This window comes from Bombyx mandarina, chromosome 20 (assembly GCF_030267445.1).
Source record: "Bombyx mandarina strain Sakado chromosome 20, ASM3026744v2".
Lineage (NCBI taxonomy): Eukaryota > Metazoa > Arthropoda > Insecta > Lepidoptera > Bombycidae > Bombyx > Bombyx mandarina.
The window spans coordinates 7,880,697-7,892,381 of record NC_143226.1 but is presented as its reverse complement, the minus strand read 5'-3'; the positions used below and the strand labels follow the sequence as shown (position 1 = coordinate 7,892,381).

Genomic DNA, 11,685 nt, shown 5'->3' with positions numbered 1-11,685 from the left:
AATGCTATTCTATTAGTTTAAATGTAGGTAAATGCACTTTCATAGTGCACACCGCAGTGTATATACATATTTCATGGTTTTTTTTTTTATTGCCCTTGTAGGCCCACGTGCACACGGCCCACCTGATGGTGAGTGGTTACCGTCGCCCATGGACTTCAGCAATGCCAGGGGCAGAGCCAAGCCGCTGCCTACCGCTCAATACTCTCCACAAGCCTCGTTTGAAGAAGGACATGTCATAGCGCTCGGGAAACACCGTGGAGGGGAGCTCATTCCATAGCCGGATGGTACGTAAAAGATCTCTGGAAACGTACTGTGGATGACCGCAGTGGCTCCAGGTAGTATGTATTTCATGTAATAGAAAAAGAGAGTATGTTTTCCTCGTAACAACGTTTATGGCAAGATTAAATATAGCCATTCAATAAAACGACATAAATTGATTTCATTTTGCTTTTACTGCCAGCATAACATGGTGTCGACATTCGTAAATTAGGTTTTAAGTACTTATACAATTTTAACAAAAACGATTTAAATTACATTAGTATCTATTAACGTGATTCGAAGTAAATAATTAGTAGAAGGAAAAGATGAAATAAAGTTAACGTGTTTTAATAGTTAGTCTTTCATAAAGCACTCTATGGTTGCGAGTCGTATTTTTTTGGGGATGACAGGATCACGTCTAGACCAGAGACTTTGTCGCTTAGATAGGACGGCTGGGCTAACTCAATAGCTCATCCAGGAAGGGTAAGTTAACAGCTGCTCTAGTACCCTGGGAGCATGACTAGCAGCTCAAGGCGTAAACTACATCGCGAATCCATCTACAAATGTCTCGCTGCGCGGTATACTTAAGTGAATGAATATTTAAAAAAAATCTAATATTAAAAAAAAAAAGACATGCCCGCTGAGTTTCTTGCCAGTTCTTCTCAGGACGGAGGCTAGTTTTTGTGAATTGGCGGTAATTCTTTTTGACGTTCAACAAGTATGTACTTTCATTTATGTTGAATAAAAAAAAATTGATTTGAATTTTTTTTTTTATTTGATTTGTTTTGTAGGAGACGTGAAAAGTCTGCACTAAACCATAGAATATTTATGTCAAAATACAAAACCCTCAACATTTAATATACATAATAGTACTAAGGGTTTTCTAAGTTAGGTGCTAAGATGCAATATAAAACAATTAAAAAATTTAATAACATGATCACTATCGCGATTAAGACATCTTTGGTTTTTCTAATAAAATTTAATCTAGCGCCATCTATTTTCGACGACGTAAACAAATAACGATTATCTTCGACTTTCACTCCTCGTCGGAAGGCTGCTTGACCCAGAAGCCCCACGGAGCATATCCATCATGCTTTGTAGGTCCACGGTAAACTTTGATTTGTACGCGAGCCACATCATCTGTGAAAAAAAATATGTAAAGCTCACTGTCGTGACCACCACAATCCATTTATGAAGACCACGCAAAACGTGAATGGCGGCTCTCATGACGTGAGACACGATTTTTTTTTTATTAGATGTGTGGACGAGCTCACAGCCTACCTGATCTTATCTCTGGTAAGTTGCGAATGACCTATCTTCATAGATAATACACTTAATATCACTTTAAACGCCTCTACTGTCGGATATTACCGCTTCAATCTACTATTCTTCAAAAATATGCACGTACGTGTGTACTTAATAAAAAACGTTGACACCACTTCCACACTTATAAAATACTAACTAGTTTCTATACATACATCGTAGATATTATCTACACATTATATTTATAGATTAAAATAAGAAGTGTATTTAAACAAATCATTTTTAAATCAATTTGTATTATTAAATAATGACTAAATTATTTCTTCAGATAAAGTGGATAACTTTAATTCCTTTAATTAATACCTACCTTTTTTATCACTAGAGCCGTCCTCGTCATCGTCGAACTCCTGAGGTCTCGCGGCAGCCAATGCCAACAATGCCACCAATAAGAGCACCGTCCATTTATTCTTCTGTCAAATTAATATATTTCTTTAAAAATACACCTCATATTTAAGGAATGTCCTTATTTAAACAAGTTTTAAAACACCATATGTATCATTAATGATGAAGCTTAATGGATGAATTTTCGAAAAGAGGAAATCCAGAAAATTTATAAAATTTTAATAGATTTATATTTATTTTTTTATTGCCCGTGTAGGCAGAAGGCATACGGCCCACCTGATGGTGAATGGTTACCATCGCCCATGGACTTCAGCAATGCTAAGGGCAGAGCCAAGCCGCTGCCTACCGCTTAATACTCTCCACAAGCCTCGTTTAAAGAAGGACATGTCATAGCGCTCGGGAATCACCGTGGAGGGGAGCTCATTCCATAGCCGGATGGTACGTGGCAAAAAAGACCTCTGGAAACGCACTGTGGATGACCGCAGTGGCTCCAGGTAGTATGGATGAACTCTACTCCAGTGGCGGGCGATGCGATGGTAAAAACGAGATTATATCATTTACTACTGATGGTAGGGCGTGTTACTAGTTGGAACCTCGTGGCACCCAGCGGCAAGGCATTCCAGTTTTTAAAGTGTGACAGTCATTATTCAGTTGAGGATTCCACTGATGTGAGGTCTGTAGGCACCAGTAACCACCACCCAAATGAACCATGCAATTCAAAGCGATAAAAAACTTAACTTAAAAATATTTTGAATCCTAAAATGTATTAACAGTACCGTGCATTATATAAGGATAGGTAATTAATTACAAGAGCCCATGTTTTTTATATATCGTACGTACGTAAAAAAAGGTACCTAATGGTAACTGTTTGGTGGTCTGATAGCAAAACTTGCAGTGAAACAGCCCCGACTCATGAATCGATCTTCACCATTATTACTCCATGATAACACGAATCCCATAGGCGGGTACTAATTTTTTTTAATGAAATACGTACTTAACAAATGTTCTTGATTGACATCCACGGTGAAGGAATAACATCTATACTAATATTATAAAGAGGAAAGACTTGTTTGTTTGTTTGTATTGAATAGGCTCCGAAACTACTGACCCGATTTGAAAAATTCTTTCACTGTTTGGAAGCTATAAGTACTATTCCCGAGTGACATAGGCTATAAATCTTTTGAAAAAAATTAGGGATCCTTACTAAAACTTCAATAATGTAACTCAAGGTGTAAATAAATTACCTAAAATATTCTTTACATAGCGTGCCCTGCGAAAAGTATTAATGATAGAATAAAATAATGTACTACGACTTTGTAGAACACATTATTATATACAAAAAGTGTCGCGACAGCATATTTCTAACTATTATAGTAATGCCGCAATAAGTGTTCTTTTATTTTAAAAAATAAAACAACGTCAAATATCGTTGAAATTTTTGTTAAATACCCGAGCGGAGCCGGAGCGGGCCGCTTGTCGTGTAATAAAAATCAAACCCGCAAAATTATAATTTGCGTCCGCACGGGTAGGTACCACCACCCTGTCTATTTCTGCCGTGAAGCAGTAATGTGTTTCGGTTTGAAGGGTGGGGCAGCCGTTGTAACTATTGAACGACTGAGTGACCTTAGAACTCATATCTCAAGGTGGGTAGCGGCATTTACGTTGTAGATGTGTGGGTCCCGGTACCCACTTAACACCATGTAGGCCGTGAGCTCGTCCACCCATCTAAGCCTAAGCAAAAAAAAATAACTGAAAATCCGTTTTAACTCTACAGGAACTACAATTAGAAACCATTCGTCGCCTTCCGTATTCGCCAGACCTTGCTCCAACGGACTACCACTTTTTCGTGATTTGGACAATTTTCTACATGATAAAAATTTTCTTCTCAGGAGGCATTGCAGAATGCTTTCACACAGTTTGTAGAATCTAGATCACCAGAGTTCTGCCGCATAGGCATAAATGACCTTCCTATTAAATGGCAGCAATGTATAGATAATAATGGTAGATATTTTGATTAAATAAATATTTTAAATGAAAAAAAAAAAACCAATTTCTATTTTTCAGTACAAATCGGCCATTTCATACTTTAACCCCTAATATTAACACCAAAACTGTATGCACTAACTGTATGAACTGTTTCTCCACAACATAAATCTGCCCGGGTGTGATTTGATCTCATATTCGGAAATACTAAATGAAAATGGATATTTCACATTCAACCAGCCAAAACTCATTTTTTCTCCAATGTCTTAATTGTTCGAACGCATTGGCGTTCGAACAATTAAGAACTTGAGAACTAACTAATTGAGAACTAACACAAATAGGACCCAAATACTAAATGAAGAAGACATAAACTCCACCCTTGAATCAAACACAGGTGTAAAAATCTATGAAGTGCAACTTTCACACTGCATCATCTTCCAATGTTATTTTATTATAGAAATAAGTGAGGGTTTGGAGAATAAAACAGCATATCAAAACATTTCAATCATGATGTATCATATTTGCCTTACATATTAACATGATTGCTATAACTGCATCAAAATACCAACATCTGCAAGAACTCAAACAAGTTCTACCAGCAGAGTGCCATAACTTTTATGATTCTTTGCCTCGTTTGTAAGATACCAAGTGTAAGGTATGGAAAATAACCTTATTTCATGCTATTGATTATTAAACTATTTAATGCCTTACTATTTTGTTTTCATACAATAACACCCTATCTAGTAGATAAATAAAATCATTTTAACTCTTTTGAACCAATACCACCTAACTCACGGTATCTTAGTATGTATATTAAGACAATTTAAGTTTACATATACCAAGGTGGTCACGACCCTCAGTAATGAGGAAACGACAGAGAAGAAGATAAGAAGTTTACATACAAGTTTCCAGCTTTTATTTACGCTTTTTAGCCATTTCAAATTTTCTGGTAGCTCATTATCTGAAGCAAAGAAATGTTTTTTTATCTACATTTAACTTGACTTTTTTGAGATAAGACACTATTAACTCTTAACTGTTGATTTGCCAATTTTTGAATTATGAATAATGCACTGGCAAACACAACCGACCTTTTTGGTAAAATTTTAATATAGAACCAGAATTACTGCATTGAGAGGGTTAAGTTTAATGGTATGGTGCAAAAACCATTGCCTATTTACACAAGATGAACACCACAAATTATCTTAACATTATTGTTTCATTAATCCATAGTCTAATTAATCCATTGATGCAATTTTATCTGATCACACAAGCTGGTGACAAATGCTGCCACCCAAGCTGAATTTAAGAGTCAGTGGTGAGGAATTAGAGTTCAGTAGGAAGGTAGGTTCACTGTTTACAGGTATTCCCATGATAAAACTAAATGTTCCAGCAGCTATAATCACATTTTACTCCTTTCAGACTCATTCCCGCTATCTGTTGACAAAGCAGGGCCTGGACTGGCTTTGTTTCCATCATCAATATCATCAGCGTCATCATCCTCACTCAATGAACAATCTGAAAGCTCAGCATCAATCCATAACTTCTTTTTCTTATTTTTGGCTTTAATGTCAACCGCTTTTCTTTTTAAATTCCCTTCAGAAGTGGAAGCATTCTGCCAGCCAGCATCTACAGCAGCGCTCACCCGTTCTGGTAACGCTTGACGCTCCTTCTCGTATTCCGGATTCAGATTCACCTCTATTTTTGGTTCTGCAAGGATCTTTTCGATTTTCTTTTGTTTTCTTTCTGCAGCCTCACGTTCGCGCTCTTCTTGTCCGTCTAACCACTTTCTTAATCTCTTCTCTTCATTAATGTCTCGTAGTCGACGTCCTGAGAGGTCACGGCAGGCTTCCCGATTCGTAGTTTTCTCAATTTGAGCGCCTATCGCTCGTAACATAGAACCGAATCCACCTTTTCCTCCAACCAACCTTGTCGATATTCTAACTATATTTTGACAATTTTTGAGGACGAAATCACTTGCAATAGTCTTCCCATCGATCGTAACGTATAAATCTTCAGTGAGTATGCCATATCTTAAAGATATTTCGCATTTCAGTGACGACACATCTGTGCAATCGATGTCATGAATGGATTTATTCTCGAACAAAACAAGACTTTCCATTTTGTATGTATTAATTAAGCCTACGTCGGTAATCTTACGATAATGTTTATGAGAATTCAAACCTACTGTTACAACTGGTACTGATAATTGCGAACAAAAATTAAATAGGTACCATTAGGTACACAGAAAACTCAAACAAGAAACTATGAACATTCCACTGAAGTAGGAAACCAATGAAGTAGGTTTAGGTCTATGTAGGAAACATATAGGTCTATGGAACATTCACTGCTTTAATTTGACACATTGATATTGACAATGACTTTTGACATTACAAAATACGAATGAAAATGAGAAGGGATCGCTTTGTAAACTGATTAGAAAAACAGAAGTAAGCACACAGGAGAAAACTGTTTTGACGTGGTTATTAAATTTGAACATTCTTGGGATCGCTTATTTTAAACAATGTGAAAAACAAGACTTCACACTCAAAGAACAATAAAACGAATTTACAAAAAGACCGTTGTTTACAGAAATCAGTATTTTAAAGCCGTTGGTTTTTAAAGTAATTGAAATTAATGTTACACACAATCAGTAAGATGCTTAAGGAAAGAAAATAAGGAAAATAGCACTACTAGAAAACAGAAAGCAATCAACAAGAAAGTATAGTACTTACTTGAATATTCATATTATCGTCAGACACTGTGCCTGAATCCAAAATTCTATTCAAAACTAAAAGTAATTACAGAGTATTGCATCTTAAATACTCTGCAAAACTTTTATTTTTACTATGATTAAATAATTTCGTTCCAGATTTCCAATTTCACGCTCAAGTAGACATTAAATTCACCAATGAAAGTGAAAGTATCGCGCGTAATGATTTGTATAGGTAGCCTAACAACGCGATTATTTACGCATAGCATCAGCCCGCTGAGTTTCTGGCTGGTCCATTTCAGCCGATCGCGATTTCGATACTGTTTTACATGCATTCGCATCTGTCTTTGAGATGCTAGGTCACCTTGTGATTCTTTCTCTTTAAATTTTGCCCCTCTTTGTTGAGGCCGTGCTCAGCCACCTATTCTGGTGAGATTGAAAGGCCTTTGGGCCAACAGCAATACTCAACCCCTTTCACTATTTAAGAAAATTGTTAAGACGAAAATGCCACAACAGTAACGCTACACCACCAGTCAATCGATGGCAGTAGAAATTATCAAAATGTATTTCATGACATCCCGTCGATGGCGAAGTTAGACTGCTTTTTTTTCCTACCTAGCTGAGAACCTTGAGAGGCTATTTTAGCGTTACCTTAACTAGTAGGTGAGCTCAAGGGGCTCAAACCTGACGACGTTGCTAACACGAACCCTTGCAAAAGCGGTGCTTCGCAGAATCTACCACCTGATCGGAAACGCAACCCATTGAGAAGTGGGCTGTGTCTGAGGGTTAATTTACTCGTTGAGCCCTTCGACGCAAGCGAAGGGTTCGCAAATACCGGTGCTTGAGGTACCTAAAAGCACCGTTAGTGGATCGGGAGGATCCGAAATGACGTGTCCGGGGTGACGTCGACTGCTTTCCATTCTGTCCGCAGGATCGGGAATGTAGTTACCGGCGGCCACGATGAGAGGGTTCTCATGTCGTGCCGCTTTATCGAAGTGGATTAGATTGCGATTTCTAGGCAACCAATGAGCTTCAAAGTTCTTTGCAAAGAATTTGTTGACTAGTTGAGTAATTACCCTAATTACGGTAACATGCTGTTCAAGTTAAACTCCCTAGTTAGTTAGTCCCTAGTTAACCTCCCTTAACTAAGTATTTAAAATCTCATGCAATTATTATATTTTAGCCTGCAAGGAAGACGGAGCGTAACAGCAAGGTGGTGACAGTCGCCAGTGTCTACACGATCAGATTCGCAAACCTCTGAGAATATTAGGCTTGAAACTCGGCGCAGCGGCGCGCGGCGGCCACGTTTCACCGTGAAGAGCGTACACTCGATGCGAGTCATTCGATTCGATTTTTGAAACTCGCACTAAGCCTACTGAAGTTATAGGCCACCTAAATCTCATGCCGAACTCTTCGACGAGCTCAACGAGCATCTACAGTTAATTGCAATTATTTATATTAAGGCAATGTGTTAATTTTCAGATATAGAAAGCAAAAGATATAGATATATTTATATATTAATATAGTTACTCACTAGAAACTCACTTTTCCACCAAAATATGAATAAACAAAAACGCGCCATGTTGTTCGGATTACCACCTCCACTACAGATATTTTTGTACTTTATAGTTGGAGGAACTCACAGCTCACTCAAAGCCCATAAGCACCCGACGTGAATGCCACTCTTCCCAGCTTGGAATAATTACAATTGTGTTGTAGAGTTGCTATCCCATTTCAAACCAAGACACATCATGACTGAAACAGCTAGGGATTATCATGACTCACATAGCAGGTAGCTATCCGTGCAGGCTCACTCTCTACGTACCAGTAATTACGAAGACTAGGTAATGATAAAATGAAATGAGATATGTAATTAATAAGATGAAATAATAAAATGTTTCAAAATGAAATTGTCTAGTAAACTAATCGAATATTACTCTGGCTAATCTTAATTTTTCATTTGGACATATTTATCTGAACTTAAACAGAACAAACAAACAGAACTAAAAAAATCAATACCTACCTAATCGCCTCTTTTATTCTAGTAATTCTGTTTAAAATAGCATACAGTTACTATTACATTTAAAATGCGCAAACAATTTTTTAACTTTATCGGGCACATTGAATTGGGCAAAAATTAATACGTTTAAAATTTCATCGTCACATAAACAGTACTAGGCCAAACTTAAAAAAGCGGGTAAATGAAATCAAAATTTTGAAAGCGATTATCATTTTGAAATCATTTATGAAATGAAATTATTTTATCCACATGTTATAGTATATTCGGATAATCTTATGTTTAAAACTATAATGTTCAGTTATTTATCTTGATTTGACCTATTTAACATATTTATTAAGCTTTATTTCAGACCACCTTCTAACATATTCGAGATTAGTGTAAATCAGCATTAAATTATTTTTTCAATTGACCGTGTAGATGGCGCTTTTTCATACGTCAATCAAACAAAGGCCGCCATTACATTGCACTGTCAAATAACGAGATTACCAATAAAATCGTAGCTATTTCAAATTCAACAGGAAGTTGACGACGATTAACTGAAAAATTGGTGTCCCTTGCTATTTTAAGAAAGTGTTCATTTGATTTCCTTAAAATATTATGGCTCAAAACATCAATCCACATTACGCGTCGTCTTCGAACCCAGCTAAGCAGAGTGAAGACACGATTAAACTAAAAGACAATCATGCTGTGAGCAAACGGTGAGTTTTATTATTTTTACCACTACTTTTTCGTAATACCACGGCTAACACCCACGTAGATAACATACAATACAATATATTTTCGTCCTTAGTATCGAGGTGGCGATTTGTGTCTAACGGTTTTTTTCCCACGAAAAACTCTCGATTATTCTGTTCACTTGCATTACTGTTGGTTTTGGTTGTTTTAAGCACATTATGTAAATGATCATTTAGTGCATGTTACAAAAATGCGCCGAAAAAGTAAAAACCAAATAAAACTATTACACTTTACATAATGTGGTAAATTTAAAAGCACAGTTCTTAGCAGGTATAGGCATTCTCATTAGTCAAAGCGATAATTTTACAACAATAAATGTTCAGTAGGTAGGAATAAGTAAACTTTTTAAAAAGGTTTGTTAATTAGTCACCTTTACTACATTAAATAGCATCAAGAGCCTAAGACCTTTAGACGCTTTCTAATTTGTGAGATTCTTAAATGTAAACTGTTCATATAGAATTACTTCTCTAGAACTATATCACCAGTGCCCATAATTGTATTTTCGAAAGAATATATCAATTACTACTGTATGAATGAATATACCTCCACCCAGAAAATATTGAAAGTGATATCAAATTTACAGTAACACTACAGCATAAGTTATTGATTCCACATTTGGCATTTGAAATCCTATTTACCAAACATAATAATTCTGCCAAAACGGAGATTTAATGTAATTGCTGGTTTAACTAACATTTCATTAGAAATGTTTCAAAGACTCACTACTTAATTAATAAACCTGCTATTAGATTAATGCACTTAAAAAAAAACAATATGCGATTACTTTTGTGTTATAATTTGCATAATTCAACTCATTTTATATTTCTTTTTAATAGACTCCAGAAAGAGCTAATGGAGCTAATGCGGTGCAGTGATAAAGGAATATCAGCATTCCCTGAAAGCGAAAACCTCTTCAAATGGATCGGGACCATCAATGGACCTTTAGAAACTGTATACGCAGGCCACAAATACAAATTATCACTTGAATTTCCAAATTCATACCCATACGCACCACCTGTTGTCAAATTTATGACTCCGTGTTTTCATCCAAATGTTGACACGTGTGGTTTAATATGTTTAGATATTTTAAAAGATAAGTGGACGGCTTTATATGATGTACGTACAGTATTGTTGTCAATCCAAAGTCTTTTAGCAGAACCAAATACACAAAGCCCTTTAAACCAGCAAGCATCATATCTATGGCCGAACCAAGCTGCCTATAAAAAATATTTAGATGAATTTTACAATAAACATAAAGACTCATAGTCTGTTTTAGAGATTATAAGTGTGTTTTATTTTTCGTTGTAATATTTTTGTGTCGTGAATATTTCAGATTGTGACTGTTGAGGGTTGGTTGGGCTCAGGTTTTGTCTGCTTAGACACTGCAATCTTGCAAAAAAACTTTTAATTTTAGACCATACTTTGTAATTTATATTAAAATTTGTAAAAAACACTACGGTTGAAATAAATTAATATCACAACTAGAGTTGCATGTAACATTCAATTTTTCAATTATTTTTTTTGTGACAAATAATCAGCCCCAGCTGTCGTTCATTCAGATGAACGACAGCTGGGGCTGATTACTTGATGTACATTGTGATCACAGACAATTATAATTATTTAGTGCAATTAAGACATGCTTTCATTTCTCCTTCCATCCTATCACATGTTTTATACTTTATTTGTTGAAGGGTCGGAAAATTTAAAATAACAACTTGATGTCTTGGTGAGTGGCGGCATAAACGTAACGATATCTATGAGCTCTGATAATCAGTTAGCATCACTCAGTGACCATGTTCACCCACCTAAACATTAACAAGGTTAAATAATAAAAAGGAAAAAAATCGTACGCCTCTGCTAACATAATATATTTCATCAAAGTTCTGCTACAACGAACGGGCTTCTATCGTTTTCAGTTTCACGCCTTCGGTAATCTGTCCCCACGACCAGAAGAACCCCACTTTGGTCGCCGCGTGCGTAGTCTGCATTTGAGAAAACGTTCACACCACTGGCTATCGAGTTTTTTTTTTATTGCTTAGATAGGTGGACTTAAATGCCTTAGTGCCATTATGAAAGTCAGGTGATCGTCTTGCGACGTGCCAATGTTGATGGCATTGAGGCATATTTAATGCGTCGACAGCTTCGGTGGTGCGGTCATGTATCACGCATGGCGGAGGAAAGAGTGGCGAAGCGCATCTTCTTTGAACTGCAGGACAGCAAGCGAATGCATGGCGGACAGCTCCTCCGGCACAAGGATGTTGTGAAACGACACATGAAGAGATGTAAAATAGAGCCCTCTCAATGGGAGTGCTTG

General features: G+C 36.6%; 2 protein-coding genes and 1 long non-coding RNA gene across 3 annotated transcripts; 2 read left to right on the top strand and 1 right to left on the bottom strand.

Moving 5' to 3' along the window:
- The first annotated feature begins 1,398 nt into the window (after window positions 1-1,398).
- Window positions 1,399-3,969, top strand: LOC149500718 (uncharacterized). The gene is made up of 2 exons (XR_016324827.1): window positions 1,399-1,554; window positions 3,698-3,969. It is a non-coding gene; the product is annotated as an uncharacterized LOC149500718 (long non-coding RNA).
- A 428-nt stretch (window positions 3,970-4,397) lies between these two features.
- Window positions 4,398-6,251, bottom strand: LOC114249452 (splicing regulator SDE2). The gene has a single exon (XM_028183040.2). The coding sequence runs from the start codon at window positions 6,023-6,025 to the stop codon at window positions 5,306-5,308; it is 720 nt and encodes a 239-aa protein (XP_028038841.2). The 5' UTR covers window positions 6,026-6,251; the 3' UTR covers window positions 4,398-5,305.
- A 2,815-nt stretch (window positions 6,252-9,066) lies between these two features.
- On the top strand, window positions 9,067-11,000 carry vih (ubiquitin conjugating enzyme vih). The gene is made up of 2 exons (XM_028183021.2): window positions 9,067-9,334; window positions 10,208-11,000. The coding sequence occupies exons 1-2, from the start codon at window positions 9,234-9,236 to the stop codon at window positions 10,635-10,637; spliced, it is 531 nt and encodes a 176-aa protein (XP_028038822.1). The 5' UTR covers window positions 9,067-9,233; the 3' UTR covers window positions 10,638-11,000.
- The last annotated feature ends 685 nt before the right edge of the window (window positions 11,001-11,685 follow it).

Bases quoted from the DNA above. Each gene is read 5' to 3' on its own strand.
- vih (XM_028183021.2), top strand. From the start codon at position 9,234: ATGGCTCAAAACATCAATCCACATTACGCGTCGTCTTCGAACCCAGCT. The intron at 9,335-10,207 runs GTGAGTTTTATT...TCTTTTTAATAG, and splicing joins AATCATGCTGTGAGCAAACG to ACTCCAGAAAGAGCTAATGG.
- LOC114249452 (XM_028183040.2), bottom strand. From the start codon at position 6,025: ATGGAAAGTCTTGTTTTGTTCGAGAATAAATCCATTCATGACATCGAT.